General features: G+C 39.8%; 4 protein-coding genes across 10 annotated transcripts; 2 read left to right on the top strand and 2 right to left on the bottom strand.

Annotated features, from left to right (window-relative positions):
* On the top strand, positions 71-5,220 carry LOC18782787 (peptidyl serine alpha-galactosyltransferase). The gene is made up of 8 exons (XM_007216985.2): positions 71-894; positions 1,114-1,284; positions 1,810-2,053; positions 2,215-2,415; positions 2,552-3,042; positions 3,279-3,443; positions 3,615-3,858; positions 4,128-5,220. The coding sequence occupies exons 1-8, from the start codon at positions 590-592 to the stop codon at positions 4,800-4,802; spliced, it is 2,496 nt and encodes an 831-aa protein (XP_007217047.1). The 5' UTR covers positions 71-589; the 3' UTR covers positions 4,803-5,220.
* LOC18783052 (protein WVD2-like 7) lies at positions 5,643-9,309 on the top strand. 4 transcript variants are annotated; one of them, XM_020559766.1, is made up of 9 exons: positions 5,643-6,254; positions 6,382-6,993; positions 7,076-7,450; positions 7,554-7,612; positions 7,747-7,821; positions 8,118-8,193; positions 8,305-8,367; positions 8,528-8,638; positions 8,737-9,309. In XM_020559766.1, the coding sequence occupies exons 1-9, from the start codon at positions 6,186-6,188 to the stop codon at positions 8,965-8,967; spliced, it is 1,671 nt and encodes a 556-aa protein (XP_020415355.1). In that variant the 5' UTR covers positions 5,643-6,185; the 3' UTR covers positions 8,968-9,309. The 4 variants fall into 4 exon arrangements, with proteins under 4 accessions (XP_020415355.1, XP_020415356.1, XP_020415354.1 ...); XM_020559767.1 differs by having other exon boundaries at positions 5,644-6,254; positions 7,079-7,450; XM_020559765.1 differs by having other exon boundaries at positions 5,644-6,254; positions 7,079-7,450; positions 8,091-8,193.
* Positions 9,184-19,236, bottom strand: LOC18782638 (protein FAR1-RELATED SEQUENCE 12). Of its 4 annotated transcripts, XM_020559761.1 has the most exons (4): positions 12,957-13,305; positions 9,761-12,335; positions 9,395-9,582; positions 9,184-9,275 (listed from the first exon to the last, which is right to left on the bottom strand). In XM_020559761.1, the coding sequence occupies exon 2, from the start codon at positions 12,329-12,331 to the stop codon at positions 9,800-9,802; it is 2,532 nt and encodes an 843-aa protein (XP_020415350.1). In that variant the 5' UTR covers positions 12,332-12,335; positions 12,957-13,305; the 3' UTR covers positions 9,184-9,275; positions 9,395-9,582; positions 9,761-9,799. The 4 variants fall into 4 exon arrangements, with proteins under 4 accessions (XP_020415350.1, XP_020415352.1, XP_020415351.1 ...); XM_020559763.1 differs by lacking the exons at positions 9,184-9,275; positions 12,957-13,305 and adding an exon at positions 18,384-19,236 and having other exon boundaries at positions 9,308-9,582; XM_020559762.1 differs by lacking the exon at positions 9,184-9,275 and having other exon boundaries at positions 9,308-9,582; positions 9,761-12,371.
* LOC18784483 lies at positions 13,384-19,724 on the bottom strand. The gene is made up of 2 exons (XM_007215929.2): positions 19,426-19,724; positions 13,384-14,137 (listed from the first exon to the last, which is right to left on the bottom strand). The coding sequence occupies exons 1-2, from the start codon at positions 19,659-19,661 to the stop codon at positions 13,786-13,788; spliced, it is 588 nt and encodes a 195-aa protein (XP_007215991.2). The 5' UTR covers positions 19,662-19,724; the 3' UTR covers positions 13,384-13,785.

Here is a 19,777-nt window from a genome sequence, read left to right as displayed (position 1 = left end):
TATTTGTTGTTTGGAAATTGGAACAATATGTTGAACGTTAAATATGGAATATGATACCACATCTACCGTGCATTTGAGTACTAGCTCTCACTCAGTGTCACGCAACAGCAATACTAAGGAGTTTATGTTATTATGTCATAATCGTTGTCCCAATCTCCCGATTAAAAAAACGACGTCTCGTTTCGAAAAATAAAAATAAAAATAAAAATAAAAATAAAACAATAGATCAGGCAGGCAGTGAAGCTGGAAAATCTAGTAGTAGGCTTTTTGTTTTGTCCGCGTGTGTCTGTGAAAGAACAAGTCCATTTCTTGTACACAAATTTCGTATTCCCTCCTAATACATGATTCGATCACACGCACCAACCATCAAATAATTGATCAGTTTCGTTGAATAATCCATATACCCAGCTAGCTGTGTATAAGCAATTATTAAAATCCCATGTTGCACCAACTTCAGTTACGTGTTCCCGGCCAAAACATAAACAACACCAAAGCTCCGATTTTGACTTTTGAGTGTATCCGTCAAAGCCATGAAATTTAGATCTCTTACCCAATACCCATCTGAAATCTGAGCCCCAATTGAGCTACAATGGCTGGATTCTTGGTTTTGGTGGCGGTGGGCTTGATGGGTCTATGCATGAATGGTAGTTGGGGGGTGGAAGCGGGTCAGGAGGCTCCGAGGAGGATCCATACCCTGTTCTCGGTGGAGTGCCAGGACTACTTCGACTGGCAGACTGTGGGTCTCATGCACAGCTACAAGAAGGCCGGGCAACCCGGCCCTATTACCCGACTCCTCAGCTGTACGGACGACGAGAAGAAGAAGTACAAAGGGATGCATTTGGCTCCCACTTTTGAGGTGCCTTCCATGAGCAGGCACCCCAAGACTGGTGACTGGTGAGTGGTTGGAGTGTGCTTTGTTCCTCACCTCTTTCATTTTTGATTGGTTTTCTTCTTAATTTGGTCTCAAATTGGGTTTTGAATTCTGGCTTTGCAATTCTTGCTTACTTGTTCCTTCTATTTGATGGGTTTGGTTAAGGTGGACAGCATTGGATTTTCTTTGATGCAGAAAAGGGAAAAAAATAATGGTAGAAATGTTTTTTGTTTAATTTTCAGGTACCCTGCTATTAACAAACCAGCTGGAGTTGTGCACTGGCTTAAGCACAGTAAAGAAGCTGAGAATGTTGATTGGGTTGTGATTCTGGATGCGGATATGATCATACGGGGGCCAATCGTTCCTTGGGAACTTGGTGCTGAGAAAGGCAAACCTGTTGCAGCATATTACGGGTATTACGATAACACTTTTTTTCTTTTCATCTAAGTGATACTACATCAAAGCTAAGCCTGCTCCCATGATAAACTTTGTAAAGCATCTGTTTGGAAAGGATGTTCTTCGTAAGGGTATGTATTAGCTGCAGTCAGGTTTTACCATACAAGAGCATTTTACGAATGCCTTGTGAGTTCACTAGTAATAGTTCATAATTGTCGTCAATGTAGCCAACCTAAATTAGTTTGAATTAAAAGGGTGGTTAAGTAGAGTATTATGTTTGTACTTGACATGCTTTGGAGGTTGAAGTGAGGTTTTCTTTGTTCTTGATCCATCACTGACATGAGAAGAACAGAACCTTGTCAATTTCGGAACTGTAGAGATCTCTTTTCTGGCATTTGCATAATATCTTTGTGAACCTGTTCTTCTGAGGATTTTATGGGCAGTAAATGTATTTTGAACTTATTCTTCAATATTCCTCTTTTTTTGCCCTTATAAGGACTGTGGGTATCAACATACATTGGTATAATGAATTTCTCCTTCAGGTACTTGGTTGGATGCGATAATATTCTGTCTCAACTACACACAAAGCACCCAGACCTCTGTGATAAGGTCGGTGGGCTTTTAGCCATGCATATGGATGATCTTCGAGCATTGGCACCCATGTGGCTTTCGAAAACAGAAGAAGTGCGCGAAGATAGAGCTCACTGGACAACTAATATAACTGGTGACATCTATGGGAAAGGATGGATCAGTGAGATGTATGGATATTCTTTTGGTGCAGCAGAGGTAAGTTTCTTTCTTACTGTCCTTAAAACCTTCTTTTTTCTTCCTTTAGTAATATATATGTCAGATCTTTCACAAATTCCGAATACTTCACCATTTCAGCTTCTTTTGCATAGTGTTTTCTTTTAGTTAATTTGTATTGGATACCTTATTTCTTTTTTCAGGTTGGACTTCAGCACAAAATAAATGATAACTTAATGATTTACCCAGGCTATACTCCACGAGAGGGTGTTGTGCCTATTCTTTTTCACTATGGCTTGCCATTTAGTGTAGGTAATTGGTCTTTTAGTAAATTAGATCACCATGAAGATGGTATTGTTTATGACTGTGGCCGACTCTTTCCTGAACCTCCGTATCCAAAAGAGGTATGTGATTTGAAATGGAATGTCTATTTTTGTTTGTTAGGCTGAATATTTAGGTCTTTATCTTACAAATCTCAAAATTTCTTACATGGAAGATCATGTTCAAGGTCTTCAAATTTAACATTCTTTCTTTGTCCAGGTAAAACTGATGGAATCTGATCCAAATAAAAGGCGAGCTCTTCTTATGAATTTAGAGTGCATTAACACTTTGAATGAGGGTCTTTTACTACAACATGCAGCAAACGGTTGCCCGAAGCCAAAGTGGTCAAAATACTTGAGCTTTCTGAAAAGCAAAACTTTTGCTGAACTGACTCGGCCAAAACAGCTGACTCCTGCTACGTTACAATTTGAGAAGGCAGTACATGTAGTACAGGCAGTACAGCAGCAAGTTGTCGATGAGCCCACGAAGCCACATCCAAAAATCCACACCCTTTTTTCTACAGAATGCACCCCTTACTTTGATTGGCAGACTGTAGGACTTGTCCACAGTTTTCACCTGAGTGGCCAACCTGGAAATATCACACGATTACTCAGCTGTACTGATGAAGATTTGAAGCAATATACTGGCCATGATCTGGCTCCCACCCATTATGTCCCTTCCATGAGCCGACATCCATTAACGGGTGATTGGTAATTCTATTTTCTTCATATCTCCTTTCCTTCTTTTAGTTTCTTCTTGGTGGTGATTTGAGGTCAATGTCAGCATTGCCTTTTTTTCTTTGATTTTTTTTGGGGGGTGGGGTTGGAAGGCTTGATGAATCCTCCAAAAAATTTGTGAGCCTGAGTTAACATAAATTGGGAATTCTAATCCCCATCTCCAATACATAAGAAACAAGTAATGGTCTATCTTTTGTTCTTTCTACCAGGTATCCAGCAATTAACAAACCAGCTGCAGTCCTTCATTGGCTTAATCATGCAAATACTGATGCAGAGTACATAGTGATTCTTGATGCTGATATGATCTTGAGAGGCCCAATTACACCATGGGAATTCAAAGCAGCACGTGGCCGACCAGTTTCAACTCCCTATGAGTAAGACAATATGATGCTTTCAATTTTTATCTTTGGTATCTCAGGACCCAAAATGTAATTCAGGGTGTGACAGAATATATCGCTATATTTCTGGCATGTGTGTTCAGGGGTGCACATTTCTAGTTGCATAATCCATACAAGGACTTATTTTTCCTAATTTGTGTATTCTAGCTATCTTATTGGCTGTGACAATGAGCTCGCAAACCTCCATACTCGCCATCCTGAAGCCTGTGACAAGGTTGGGGGTGTTATCATCATGCACATAGATGATCTACGAAAGTTTGCTTTACTATGGTTGCATAAAACAGAGGAAGTCCGGGCGGACACAGCTCACTATGCCACAAATATTACTGGAGATATATATGAATCTGGTTGGATTAGTGAGATGTATGGTTACTCATTCGGGGCAGCAGAGGTAAATTGTTTCTACTGTGTAAAAAAGTAGTCCCTTTTTATCTTGTAGTTTGTATCAGAGGTAAATTGTTTCTACTGTGTAAAAAAGTAGTCCCTTTTTATCTTGTAGTTTGTATGCTTTTGGTTTCCATGGGATTTCACATAAAAAGACCATGCTTTGTGGAGTGTGTACAAATACTTTAGGTTTCCATGAGCAACATCATTGGTCTTTTTAAAAATCAAGAATAAATTTGTGGTGATGATTCTGTTCCCCTCTGTTTTTCCATGCAGTTGAAACTAAGGCATCAGATTAGCAGCGAGATACTGATATACCCAGGATATGCTCCTCAACCTGGTATCAGATACAGAGTATTCCACTACGGTTTGGAATACAAGGTTGGAAATTGGAGCTTTGATAAGGCAAACTGGAGGAATGTTGATGTGGTTAATAAGTGCTGGGGCCAGTTTCCAGACCCACCCGACCCTTCAACACTTGATCAGACAGACAAGAACAAACTGCAGACGGATCTGCTTAGCATAGAATGCATAAAGACACTAAATGAAGCACTACGCCTGCATCATGAGAGGAGGAACTGCCCTGATCCCAATTCCTTGTCCAACTCAAACTCCGATGCAGCAGAGGAAATTGTAGTGTCAAGGAAATTTGGCAAGTTGGATGCAAGTCGTGTTGTAGGAAGCAACCGTGCAGAAATGAATCATTCTCAGGAAATTTCAGAACCTACTTTGACAGATGGGTTGTTTAGTTCTGTGAGGTTCTGGGTTGTGGCTCTATGGGCATTCTGTGGCTTGGGCTTCTTGACGGTTGCGTCAGTGCTGTTTTCAGGTCGTAGAGGGAAAGGTAAAAGAGGTAAAAGTTATAGAATTAAAAGAAGAAATTCTGGTTCAGGATTCATGGATATTAATGGACGTGATAGGCATTTGCGTGGAGGTGAAGTACCTTTATGACGTTGCATTTTATTATTTTGAGGTAAAATTCAAGAAGTTTATCAAAAGATAGATGGAGAAGACTAAGTTTTTGCCTTTGCCATGAGTATACAATACAGTGAGGACCATTATATTTGCTAAGTCAGGCCAAGTTTCACTGCCAAAGGACAAGTCAAAGAAAGTGCTTGTCTGAAAGTCAACATTTTTACCAAATGCTAGTTAGGGTTATTATCATTAAAGAGGAAGAGAAAGAGGTGGTCGTGTAGTAATTTTGATTTTGATATCACTTTGTATTCTATTTGTGTTTTTTTCCATACCAAATCGTATACGTGCTTACAGTTTGAACTTTGATATACGCTTTTGCTTCCACAGCAGAAGTTTGTCTTCTTTCCGTATTTTATATCTTCTAAATATTTAAATCAAACTGCTTGCCTGTACATTTTGCTGGGCCCTCCTGGTCAAGAACATGTTCCTCTACAGTCTACATCCAAATCCAAGTCAACCTTCATCTTTATCACTTGTGGGCTGGGGAATATTCCAATTCTAAGGGCCATGCAATCCAAAACCCACCCACAATCTTGGTTGGGCACCTGTTTTATTTCTTCAATTTTGCCAACCATCTAATAAAAAATTATATTTAATGTGCATTACTTGTATGCGGGTTCTCTATCCCCGCATTCAATTCAATGGCATATTCCTTGTAAATTGTCAACGTGTAATATGTGTTAGGTTAGTTGGTTATGATAGTGAGTTTATTTACTTGTATTTAAGTTCGAATCTCCCTTTTTTTTAGAGTAATTTAAACTATTATTTGTACTCAAAAAATAAAAAATTAATGCCAACCTACCCTTTGTTTAGCATCCCAATTATCAACAACTTCATAGGTAGCCAAGCCACAAGCGCAAGATCGACTGGTACTGCTGCTAGATTCTGACTCTACACCTACAGGCTACAGGAGAGAGAGGGGAGGACACTCCAAATTCAAATTGGCCAAAAATTTGAACGTTGGAGGAAGACCGTTGGTTTCCGCACGTGGGCCCTACGAAAAAAGACCACAGGGCTGAAAAGGCAATGGATTTTGATTTTAAAATTTGGAGCCGAAGTCCCAAGTCCGGGAGATGGTTATTGGCGTTTTTTAAGGAGACCCCACTTGTCACTCGGCTTTTGCACTCCGAAGTCTCATCTCTATCTCTAGTTTCTATATGCGGCCTGCGGGGGGGGCCAGCAGCAGGCCAACTTTTCCACGACACTTTTCGTTTTGAATTTCAAATTCGAAATCAACGAGGACGACGACCACCATAACGATGTAATCATAAAATCGATAATTGATTCATAAACCAGAGGATAAAGGGTTTTCAAGTTTGGATTTTTCGTAGGTCTCACGACATCAAATTAACCACAACCATGGGAGAATCGACGTGCCTCATGCAACCATTCTCCTATGTTTCAGGCATTCCCAATGAAGCACATGAGGTTAGTTCTTGATATTTGTCTCTGTTTTGCGTTTCCTGTAATTTGTAAGGACAAATTCTATGTTTTCTTCTTCACTTTTCACTTGCTGGGTAGTTTCTAAAATCTGGGTTTCGAATTTCTGTTACAGGGGAACCCAATTCATGCACTTGGGCATTCAATATCATTTGGGAGGTTCACGTCAGAGTCGTTAGCTTGGGAAAGATGGTCCACATTCTCTCACAACCGCTATGTAGAAGAGGCAGAGAGATACTCCCGCCCCGGCTCTGTTGCACAGAAAAAGGCTTTCTTTGAAGCACATTACAAGAAAGTTGCTGCTCAAAAGGCTGCAGCCTTGCTTGAACAAGCAAATGCTAATGCTGCTGCTGCTGCTGTAGCATCAGACAATGCCCCGGAACCCAAATCTGAAAGCCAAGATCTGAAGACCGTGGTTCCAACCTCTGAAGTGGTCGTCAATGAACAAGTAGAAAAGGAAGAGGAAAAGGTGGTCGAAGAGCCAACTAAAAAAGAAGAAGCTTTCACTGGTAATACCAATGGGTACAATTCAGACACTGCAATGGACAAACTTGCAAGCAGCAGGGTGCAAGTTGCTGATATCCCTGCAACTCATGAACCCCAAGTTTTGGTGGAGAATTCTGCAGAGCCTGAACTTTCAAGCCAAATGCACAAAGCTGTTAACGACAAGGAGGTAAATGGTATGGAGCTCAGTGGCACACCCCAGAGTGAAAAACCTCTGTTAAAGGTAACAACATTGAATTATAACCATAGTTTCTATCCTGTTCACACCCGTGGACTTAATCGACCTGCACTTTTTGTTGTTTCAGCAGAGCTACAGCTCAAATCAAGAAGCTTCGACACCCATAAAAAGGAAGAAAACAAGACTCTTTACTTCCTCGAAATCATCATTAGCGTATCATAAAGCACCCAAGGTCCCATCTTCTCCAGCCAAACCCATAGTTTCTAGTTGTTCGAGAAAGGATGATATTCTCACCCCATTGCGAAAGAAGCCGGCAACAGAATTGGAGGACAAGAAAAGATCAACTCCCAAATCACTTCACAAGTCAGTCAGTTTCACACCCATCAGGGAACTTTCCAGATTGACTTCAACAGTCATCAGGAAGATTGAAAATTCAAGAGTTGGTGCTAGTTCTTCCAAGACATCAAAAGATTGCATGACTCCTCTAAGAACTCCAACTACGGTGTGCCTCCCAATTTCTTTGAATTTTTTCTAAAAGTATCTCCAAAGATTTGCAGTTTTTCCAACAGTGCTTACTGCTAAAGAGTTTATCTTTGGAACTGCAGGTATCTAAGAATGAGGTGCACAAGCGTTGTACAAAAACCCCATGTTCCGAAAAGAGAAGGTACCTGATCATATAAAACAGAGCAAGCAATCTTCTAAGAAGTTTCAACCTTTATTCTTATTTCTATTTTTTCATTACTCGATAAATGAATCTTGACTGATTCTGTTTCTGCTCGTGTGTTTTATGAATCACAGGGCAAAAACACCACTTGATCCCTCAGCAAGTGGAACCAAAACACCTCTGTCTAGATGGCGCTCACTCCGTACAGAGTATTTGCCTCATCTTTTGACATTTTTCCTGTTTAATCACATGTAGCATCATGAAAGGCTCACAATTTAGCCAGCACATATTTAAAACATTACTGATAAAAATCACAATCATAACTCCAGAAGAATATGCAGAGCAACTCAACTTGAATTCTCAAATATTAAACATCTGAATTAATGGATTTACTATGGGTCCCACCTAGCGCCATTTCTCTAAAAGGGACTTTGAGCTCTTATGTCTTCTTTTTCTTTTTCTTTCCCAATTTGGCCAGTTGTTCAAAGTTTTTGAGTGCCTGCAGAAACAAGGCGCGGTCCCCATTTTCATCTGCCCCTTTCAACTTAAGAACTGAGGAAAGAGCTGCAAGTAGAAAGAAGGCAAGGGTTTGCCTTTTCTCTTCTATATACATGTTCCTAAATTGTGATCAAATCTGTTTCATGAGATAGTTGTATATGTGGTTGAAGTACTTATGGACCTCATGTTTTCAGAAGCTTGAAGAAAAGTTCAATGCTAATGAGGCACAAAAGGTGCAGGTACAAAGAAAACTCAAGGTTGTTCTCTCCTTACCAAGCTTCTTCAATCCTTTGCCATTTTTGTTTGTACAAACCAAGATACGAAAAAAAGAAAGCAGCTTAATGGACCTAGGCTGTTTTAAACTAATTTTGGTCACCACAACTTGGCTCAATACATGAATCTCTATGGTTTATGCAGGAGAAAGAAGGAATAGAGATTGGAAAATTTCGCCAAACCCTTTGCTTCAAGGCCAGGCCACTTCCTGATTTCTATAAAGAAAGAAAAGCACAAAAGAGTGAGATAGACAAGGTATGTTTGTCGAGCTGTGCAGCTATGCTTCTGCGATAACCATAATATGTTAACTCAGTGTTTAATCATTTATTATTATCCTTGATTTCTTCCAACAGGTTCCAGTGGCTCATCCTCTGCCACAGAAGCTAGGGAAAAAGTCCACTCCCACTCCAACTCCAAGCGTAGTTGAGGCCTCAACGTCTCTATCTCCTAGAGGAGCTCCAATCAAAAGCAGTGGCACCAAGAATGTCCAGGGAAAGAATAAGCGAACCCCAACTTGTTCTCTCATTTCACGATCCTTAAAGACTACTCGTGAGAATACATCTCCAAACATTCAGCTGGGATAACCCAAGCTTAAGAAGCCAAGTTTCTGTTGGAGCAGAATTTATTGAGATATCAGTCCTGCTGAAAGCTTCTAGCAAATTTTAGTTAGGTTTGATCGCACCGCATACCAAAATTAATTTGCCGGAGACATATATGCATATAGAATTTGAGCAAATGTATGAAGAGTGTAGTTGGTTAGTGGACAAAAAATTGTACGGTCTTTCCCATTTTACCTGTACCAAGAATTGTTCTACGAAGTGTAGAAGTTGTGGAAGGCTGTGGAATTTCCATTTGGAAATAGGTTTCAGCATCTCATTATTTGAGTGTAACCCTAAGTAGTAAAGAAACAAAAATCTGTTAAGCAAGGATTCAAATTATAGCCGAGATAATATGTAACAAATGATGGGTCTTCATTTCAGGACATATAGAAATCTATGACGAGAAACCAACCTAGCCTCAGGATGATGGTACAATATACTGTGGTCAGCTGCCATAAAAAAGTTACACGATGGTCTTTCAAGATGGTTCATAACGGATCTTAAGCACTGTGCATCTTCTTTTTCAGTCAATATCTGCCTAATGATAATTTGAGGCATATTGAAAGTGATTTTCTTCTATAGAAGCAGCAATGGAGATGTCTGAAATAAAAGAAAAGAAAAAGAAGTAAGATTCTCTCTTTTAGGGGTTTAACATCCTTCCAACCCTTGAAATACAAAATGGATGGTATTTAGGAAATATTTTGCAGCAATTACATGAAATCAAAGAGTCTTCGTTACAATTTTGTTCAATCAGTGATCAGAAATTTCTCTTTATTACCTTCTTATGCAGTGCCCCAAACGACTTCCGTCCATAATTTCAGACCCTAGCATCTTTACTCCACCTCTTCAGAATGTATTTGGAAGGGAGAATCTTTATATTCCTATAGTCGAGTACTTTCAAGGCATGGCTGCACAAAACTCCCATAAACTCAAATTTCATACAATTACAGGCAACTGTTTCTGTAGATGAATCAAAAGTAACCAAGTACTCTCGTGGTTGCCCATATATGCTAACTTTGTACCCAAACAACGGCCCAGTCTGAGTGCATTGATTCACAATGATATTTAGGCATGTTTCATACTCTTGCTGGAACAATTCAAATATCATTGGTGTGTACATATTCCTCGCATGCTTCAAAAGAATCACATCACCCATAAGTTCTGGCAGATGGTGGTGCATGTTGTAGTTACCCTCTAGTTCTTTGTAGTGCCAATCATTTATGACCTTTCCAAGATGCTTGCACAGCAGAAGCACATCCGAGTCTGACTTTAAATACTTTTTTAGGTTTTCAGTAAAACTTTCATGTAGCAGTACAGCTTTTATGTCAGCACAAAAAATATGCCTTCCATAAGCTGTGGACCATTTCTCTCTATATTCAAACATCTCATGCAACCACTCATTTTCCCAAAGACCGTATACATCCAACAATACCTTCCATGCATTAATGAAATCCTCCTCATCCTCATGATAAAAAAGACAACTGCTTAAATCATTGATAAAAGATCCAGAGCCCGCATACATGTAGCTCAGTTGTTTTAGTGCATTTTGGTACACATGCCAAACACAAATTCGATGCATTGTTTCGGGAAATACCTTATCAATTGCTTCAGCCATCAGTGCATCTTGATCTGTGAGTATAGTTTTTGGCTTCTTTCCCGACATGGCCTCTAGGAAAGTTTGGAAGAGCCACTTGTAAGATTCAACACTTTCATCATATAAAAGTGCAGCACCAAAGATCAGCATTTGCTTATGATGATTTATCCCAATGAAAGGTGTGAATGGTCGGCTATCTTTCTGTAATCTGTAAGTTGTATCAAAGCAGATCACATCACCAAAATCACCATAGTCCATCGCCATCTTGGTGTCAACCCAGAAAACATTAGTTACTTGATCATCTACATCAGGTTGCAAAGCATAAAAAAAGGAAGGGTTTTTCAATTGCTTGCTCTGAAAAAATTGCTGCAGTCTGGCTGATTCTCCCTCTCTCATTCCTCGCATACATTTGAAAGGAAGTTTATTTTTATAATCTATGGGATCATAACCGTGATTATCACAGTCTCTACCTGTCTTACGTATTAACTCAGAGGCTGCTTCTGGCTGCATATTAGAACAATCCACTAAATCGCCTTCAAAAACTTGAGCTGCAATTAATCTCTTTTGCGACCGCAACATGTGAACTCTACAAGCAGCAACAAGCTCATGATTGTGCTTTTCTTCAAAGTGAGTGACACGGTATCTATCATCAGGTTGTCGAGATATGACCAACTGCGCCAAACAGCCAATTCTTGTCTCCTTTCTAGGTCTCTTCACATTCATGTCCCGTTTGTCTCTCTGCCGAAAACCTTCTCTAAAACAGGTAAACCTTCTAGAGACCACAGAACCATTTATTTTGCTCCTATTTACATAATCCTTCCGAACACTAAAACCTACCCGTCCAGCATACGTGTTGTAAAACTCATATGCGTGATCTTCTGAGTCGAACCCCATTCCAAGTTTTGGCACCCCATCTATTCCAGATTTATCACCCAAGTCGGCTTCAATTGCTTGAGCAAAATTCAATCTCTTCTGTGATGGTAACAGATAAGTTGTACAAGGGGCAACAAACTCATGATTGTGCTTAGGTTCAAAATGAGTAACACAAAACTTGCCATTGGGTTGACGTGCAATGGTCATGTGTGCCAAGCAACCAGTTCTTGTTTCCTGCCGGGATTTCCTCACGTTGGCATTATGTTGGATAGGCCGATATCCTTGTCTATAACAAGTGTACCTTCTTGAAACAACTATACCATTTATCCTACTTTTATTTACGAAATCTTTTCTAATGCTGAAACCTTCCAGCACAGCATATCTACTGTAACAATTGTATGCATGGTCTTCTGACTCAAACTCCACCCCAATTTGCGGTACCACATAAATGTATTCCTCACCTTTCATGGCCATACCAGCTCCTGGTACATCAGCACAGGGAACATTTGGGCTCTGCAACTCCTGCTCACCATCTACATCCATCTCAAACTTACTCACAGAGTAAAATTTTGGGGTTTCACACTCCTCGCAGTCAATTTCCACCTGGTTCTTGTCAATAGAAGAAGAAATTGGACTCTGATACTCCTGCTCAGTATCAATAACCACCAGACTCTTCTCAAAAGAGGAACCTTTTGGACTTTGACACTCTCTCGGAGAGTCATGTTCATGGTCGATAAACGCCTGACTCCTTTCGGCAGAGGAATCTTTTGAGCTTCGACAATCACGTTGCACATCAATATCCAATCTAAATGACGTTGGAAGTTCATTGTAGTCACTCTCTTCTTGTGGATGACTTGATATATCAGGCTCACTACAACCCATCCACCTTCATTAGGGAGGGAAGAGAAAAAGGAAGGAAAAACTAAAAAGAAGTCAGGAAAAATTCAATTTAATACGAGAGCCATCATTCACCATAATAAATAAATATCCCACAAAAAACGAGCTACTTACAATTATGTAGCACATCAAATTATCATATCTATAACAGCTAGGATTATTTCGACTGATATTCACAAGTAACTCAATAGGGCAAAACAACGAGCTACGCATGCCATCTTTACTGATACACATAGCTTACACTATATCAAATCAATTGGGTGGAAAAAGGGACTAAAAATTGATACTTGGCAATGGAAAGTGTGAGCGTAGGAATGGCCAAATTAGAGCTTTATGCCTCAGATAAGAATACATATGGGTCAGAGTCCTTATCAGCAATTAGCATGCGCAGTTCTTCAACCATCACATGAATGCCAGAAGGAAAAAAGAATTCAATTATTTAAAACAGGAATGCAATTATGCAATGCACCATTGTAGCAAGCAATGAAACAAGGAACGCTGGAAGATCAGAAAGACCAAAGCTTTTATTATAATTCTCAATGAAAAAAGTAACTAGTATAGCACCAAACATGCAAGAGGACCCATTACTCCAGAGAGAGAGAGGGCAAACCTTAGAGAGTGAAAAGGGAAGAAGAGGAAGGGAAACGAGGAAAAATTCTGCTGCTTTGAGGGTGCAAAGCTCTTGGATGCTCCGCTGGGATTTCAACGAACCAGATATTTCGGATATTGTGGTCTATCAGGCAGAGAGCAACCGGAAGAACTGTAGAGTTTTAGGGCTTATGTCTCAGCTCCATTCGGTTTCAGAGTGACTAACTGGTGGGAATACTTGGAAACAGAATGCGGACTAGTTTTCTCAACCCGTCTCTTGACGTGGCAGTTGCTCATTGGTTTTGCAAAATGACTCAGCTTAAGGTGCTGTTCGGAAATGAAATGCACATATCATTGAGATTCTTTTCTATTCATTTGGGTTGGATTTGCTTAAACTGAATTAGATTGGAGGCCAAATTCTAATGAGAATATTGTCAAATATTTTTTGTAGAAAATTGGTTGTAATTTATTGAGGACAAACAGAATACAATTAAAATTCCAAACTAAAGTCAAGAAGATTAGATGAGTATTTCTACACATAAGAGCTTAGACATTAGACTAATCAAGTAGCCTATTCTACTTGCTCATAACAATCAAAGGAATCCTCACTCATGATGAAGCACCCCCACTCCAAATATTCCTTAGTCACGGACTCACGGGTTACAATCCACAACAAGTACATCAAAAATAAAATCAGACCAAGACAAGGAAGCGGCAATAAAGGAATGTTGTCAAATATTGAGAAATAAGATCATCATCATCATCATCATCATCATCATTATTAACTTGTACATCAAAATACAAAGCAGAAGAAAAGAAGTTGACTTCAATCCGCGTTATTCAAACCACAATCACGTTTGTGGCACTAAACACCACCCTTCATCTTCCTCAATTGGATCAATCACATATTCCACATTAAAGAAACCCATCTCTTCATAATTACCATCTTCCTCAACCTCATCACAATCCACCCTCACATCATGATCATTTCTATTATCATAGGCTCTACTTGCATAACCATTGATTTCATCATCTTCTTCATCATCATCATCGTTATCATAATCTCTAGTAGACAGATGATCCAAAATCCCCGTGGCAGAAAACCCGGAAAAATTCGAGCTGGGCCGGCTGTCCACAACCCGCCAAGTGACCAAACGATGATTGGATAAGACGTCGGATGACTTGAGCTTGTGGTTCCCTTTGGTCTTGTCCTTGGCCTTAGAAGCCGGGTGGATGTGACACTCGGTGCACCTGGGCTTGCCGCACTTGCCCGTGAACTTGGAGTGGTTGGTAGGCTTGGTGGCCACCTTGGTGAACAACCCGGCTGTAGGAGGTGAATCAAACCTGTTCACGTGTCGGGTTTCTGGTCTTGGGTTCAATGGGTCGGGTAGGACCCGGTAAGTCCGAACCATCCCGTGCTGGCGACCCTCTCTCTTCATTGTTGACAAATGGAGCTGTGGGCTGAATGAAAGATTGAAAGAAGGATGAATGATGGAGGTGTTTGAGTTGTGCCCTCTCTCATTTTGTAGTGTTGCTTGTGGGAATGAAAACTTGGGAAACACGGTGTTTGGTTTGGCAGGTCCTAATTCTGGTTGACCAAGCCAATAAATCATTAAAGATTGACAACTCACCAAGATAAAGAATACATCTTTTTCGCATATTAAAATTTTTTATTATTATGAAGCAAGTACTTGGCAATGGCCAATTGCTTATGCTTGACGGTATGCATATGTTTGTTTCTTAATAATGATGCCCACTTACATGTTACAGGGTTGACCCTGGAATTGAACCTCTTTTTTTTTTTTCATTTTTTTTTTCATGTGGCTAATGGAAATTATACAAAGTTTTGATGAGAAAAGGTGTGAGCCCCAAGGCAAAGGGACGCTGCTCTACTGGAATTGCAACTCATAAGCCAAAAATTCCAGCTGCTCTGCTGGTATTGTTTTTTTCCTGGAACTTGCTCGGCTCCTTCACAACAGAAAACGGGAATGATACTTTTTATTATTCCGGTCAATAACATAATGACACATGAGATAACTTTTTTATGTGTCTTTGTATTATAGATCGAGAATAACAAAATAGTGTTATCCCTGCTGCATGAAAGTCTTTATCCCTTCACAAAAGTCATAAAAATTCAGTTTTTTTAGTAACCAATAGAAGAAATCCATGCGTTACGCTTGCGTGAGGGACGGAGTTTCTGTGCATCAGGCTTTCTCAGAACTTGGCGCCCGCGATCATAATCAAAAGTTAAAAAACCAACCAAACTTAAAAACTTACAACATCTTCCAAAATTGAGTGAGTTTGAGGGTCTGTTTGGAAAATGTAAAAACCTATCTTTTTATTCTTACGGATCCTCTAGTAAAAGTGGCATGCAAACATACACTTTAATTGCATAATGTTCTTCCTACACTGTTGTCTACTTTTAATGCTCCAAATAAATGTTTTTTTCTTCTTTCCTGTACACAACGTGATACAACATGCTTTAAGGTAAAATAACCTGCACAAACCCAAATAGTTTGCTAATTCTTACACCGACGATGTAAGCTAATACCTATCATTCATCTTGGGAGCCATGCCAAAAGCTTTATGCATTTTCCGAAACTGGGGCATCAGATGACTTGACGAGTGGGTCCAAGCTCTCCTTGCTGATGATTTTAGGGGTGATCACTGCCCTCTTGCCACGATACAGCACGTAATGTTGACCCATGAATAGAAGGTAAAAGAATATAGATATCTGAAACAGTAAAACCCATCCATGTATAAGCAACTTATAGCTCCATAACCAATTCAATTTGAGACAATCTAGAAAATGTGTCAATTGTTTGATATAATTCAAGACATTGCTACGAATGAATGCATACCAGAAACAGCAGTGTGTTCCCTATATGTCCATAGAAGTTCACCCAAGAACCTGGAAAGGTACACAAGTTAGAAACACAATTTAGCAAGAAGGATGTCATGAAATTGCAAATATCATTCGATGCACAAAAACAAAAAGGTCAGAATCTTACTTGAAAACGGAAATCAACCAAAGTCAAGAATGACTTGGCAAAGCTAAGAAAACACAAACTGCAGTACCTAACCACATGGCAGCAACAATTCCAATGGAAATCTTGGGGACCTTCTGATTTCCACGTTGCATAAAAAAGCCATCAGCAAAAGGTCAAATATGAAACTTTTCATGACAAAGTGACTAACATCAGGATAGTGAACCTATTAACATGATTTTAAATCATAAACTCGGTAAAGAAGATCAAGACACTTACTTCATAGATTGCAATTTGGTACAGGGTAATTACTGTCAGTAAAACAGCATGAATAGAGAAACAACATCGTTTGCTGCAACAGGTATCATCTGCAATTATAGCACAAAAAAGATGAGCACTTCCAAATATACATATAACAAATCATCAACTCAATCTCTTCCATACATCCTTCCTTTTAAGACGCACACACTATATTAAACAGTTGATAAACTACAATCCCTCTTCAGCTGTTGGAGTTGGCGTCAAAGTATTGAGATTACAATCTACACGTATCATATTTCATGCAAAAATTATGTGCTTAAAAACCTAAATGACAAAACACACTTGAAACACTAGCTTTCTGATATATAAAGTTGTTTATGGCCTTGAAATCCGGTGTACCATATATGTCACAAATCTCCAAGTGCCGAAAATAACAGCTGCTATCGAGTTACAACTAAAACTGCTACATATTACATTCCTTATGTAACTTAATGCTTGTATCAATATATAAGCAGAGCTCATTAAAACATTTGCCAATCTACCAAGAAAAAGCAAACCCATATGCAATAATTTAAAAAGATCTAAACTTTGCTATTGGAAACCAAGAACACAGCACTGGGAATGAAAATGATCATAAAAGGAAGTGGCTAGGCTGGTAGGGAGGGAAACAAACCGGTCCTAAGCGGTACTTCTCGAAGTACTGCTTTTGAACGGCGGAGCTGAAGCAGAGAGTGGCGTTGTAGATGAGATAGGAGGAGTGCTTTGTCAAATTCAACACCACGAAATCGAAGTTCAACCCCACAACACTAATTCAAATGCCCACCGGCCACCACCATCCACCAAAAAACAAAACTATTTTAGATAAAGAAAGAATCTTTGAATTGAATTCAGCAGAAAATCTAGGTGTGAAAAACAAAAGTGTTTGTTGGATGACATAAATGAATACCTTTTCCTCCGGAAATTCAAGATGACAAGTGTACCTTCTGGAAACAACTATACCATTTATCCTACTTTTATTTACGAAATCTTTTCGAATGCTGAAACCTTCCAGCACAGCATATCTACTGTAACAATTGTATGGATGGTCTTCTGACTCAAACTCCACCCCAACTTGCGGTACCACATAAATGCATTCCTCACCTTTCATGGCCATACCAGCTCCTGGTACATCAGCACAGGGAACATTTGGGCTCTGCTACTCCTGCTCACCATCTACATCCATCTCAAACTTACTCACAGAGTAAAATTTTGGGGTTTCACACTCCTCGCGGTCAATTTCCACCTGGTTCTTGTCAATAGAAGCAGGAATTGGACTCTGATATTCATGCTCAGTATCAATAACCACCTGCCTCTTCTCAAAAGAGGAACCTTTTGGACTTTGACACTCTCTCGGAGAATCATGTTCATGGTCGATAACTGCCGGACTCCTTTCGGCAGAGGAACCTTTTGAGCTTCGACAATCACGTTGCACATCAATATCCAATCTAAATGATATTGGAAGTTCATTGTAGTCACTCTCTTCTTGTGGATGACTTGATATATCAGGCTCACTACAACCCGTCCACCTTCATTAGGAAGGGAAGAGAAAAAAGAAGGAAAAACTAAAAAAGTCAGGAAAAATTCAATTTAACACCCATAAAAACGAGCCATCATTCACCATAATAAATAAATATCCCATAAAACAAGCTACTTACAATTATGTAGCACATCAAATTATCATATCTATAACAGCTAGGATTATTTCGACTGATATACACAAGTAACTCAAAAGGGCAAAACAACGAGCTACGCATGCTATCTTTACTGATACACATAGCTTCTACCATATCAATTGGGTGGAAAAGGGAACGAAAAATTGATACTTGGCAATTGAAAGGGTGAGCTTAGAAATGACCAAATTAGAGCTTTAGCCCTCAGATAAAATTACACATGGGTCAGAGTCCTTATAGCAAATAGCATACCCTGTTCTTCAACCATAACATGAATGCCAGAAGAAGAAAAAAATCAATTATTGAAAACAGGAATGCAATTATGCAATGCACCATTGTACCAACGAATGAAACAAGGAACGCTGGAAGATCAGAAAGACCAAAACTTTCATTATAATTCTCAATTGAAAAAGTAACCAGTATAGCACCAAACATGCAAGAGAAGCCATTACTCCAGAGAGAGAGAGAGAGAGAGACGGAGAGAGGGCAAACCTTAGAGAGTGAAAAGGGGAAGAAGAGGAAGGGAAACGGGGAAAAATTATGCTGCTTTGAGGGTGCAAAGCTCTTGGATGCTCCGCTGGGATTTCAACGAACCAGATATTTCGGATATTGTGGTCTATCAGGCAGAGAGCAACCGGAAGAACTGTAGAGTTTCAGGGATTTTGTCTCACCTCCATTCGGTTTCAGAGTGACTGACTGGTGGGAAAACTAGTCGGAAAACTTGGAAACAGAGTGCGGACTAGTTTTCCCAACCCGTCTCTTGACGTGGCAGTGGCTCATTGGTTTTGCAAAATGACTCAGCTTAAGGTGCTGTTCGGAAATGAAATGCACATATCATTGAGATTCTTTTCTATTCATTTGAGTTTGATTTGCTTAAACTGAATTAGATTGGAGGCCAAATTCTAATGAGAATATTGTCAAATATTTTTTGTAGAAAATCGGTTGTAATTTATTGAGGACAAACAGAGTAGAGTTAAAATTCCAAACCAAAGTCAAGAAGATTAAGAGAGTATCTCTATGTATAAGGGTTCGGACATTAAACTAATCAAATAGCTTACTTTCCTTCCTCATTGCGATCAAAAGAACTCTCACTGATAATGAAGCACCCCCGGCCCCCAATGTTCCTTAGTCACGGACTCACAGGTCCGCAACAAGTACATCAAAATACAAAGCAGAAGAAAAGAGGTACAATCACGTTTGTGGCACTAAACACCAACCTTCATCTTCCTCTATTGGATCAATCACATATTCCACATTAAAGAAATCCATCTCTTCATAATTACCATCTTCCTCAACCTCATCAAAATCCACCCTCACATCACATCATGATCATGATCATTTCTATTATCATAGGCTCCACTCACACTCACTTGCATAACCATTGATTTCATCATCTTCTTCGTCATCATCATCGTTGTTATCATAATGACTAGTAGACAGATGATCCAAAATCCCCGTGGCGGAAGACCCGGAAAATTTGACCAAACGATGATTGGATATGACGTCGGATGACTTGAGCTTGTGGCTCCCTTTGGTCTTGTCCTTGGCCTTAGAAGCCGGGTGGATGTGACACTTGGTGCACCTGGGCTTGCCGCACTTACCCGTGAACTTGGAGTGGTTGGTGGGCTTGGTGGCCACCTTGGTGAATAATCCGGCTGTAGAAAGTGAATCAAACTTGTTCACCTGTCGGCTTCCGGGTCTCAGGTTCAATGGGTCTGGTAGGACCCGGTAAGGCCGGAACATCCCGTGCTGGCGACCCTCGCTCTTCATTCTTGACAAATGGAGCTGTGGGCTGAATGAAAGATTGAAAGAAGGATGAATGATGGAGGTGTTAGATTGTGCCCTCTCTCATTATATAGTGTTGCTTGTGGGAATGAAAACTTGGG

This window comes from Prunus persica, chromosome G3, assembly GCF_000346465.2.
Source record: "Prunus persica cultivar Lovell chromosome G3, Prunus_persica_NCBIv2, whole genome shotgun sequence".
In the NCBI taxonomy this organism is placed as follows: Eukaryota; Viridiplantae; Streptophyta; class Magnoliopsida; order Rosales; family Rosaceae; genus Prunus; species Prunus persica.
The sequence above is the reverse complement of the archived record's forward strand: the minus strand, read 5'-3'. Positions and strand labels throughout refer to the sequence as shown.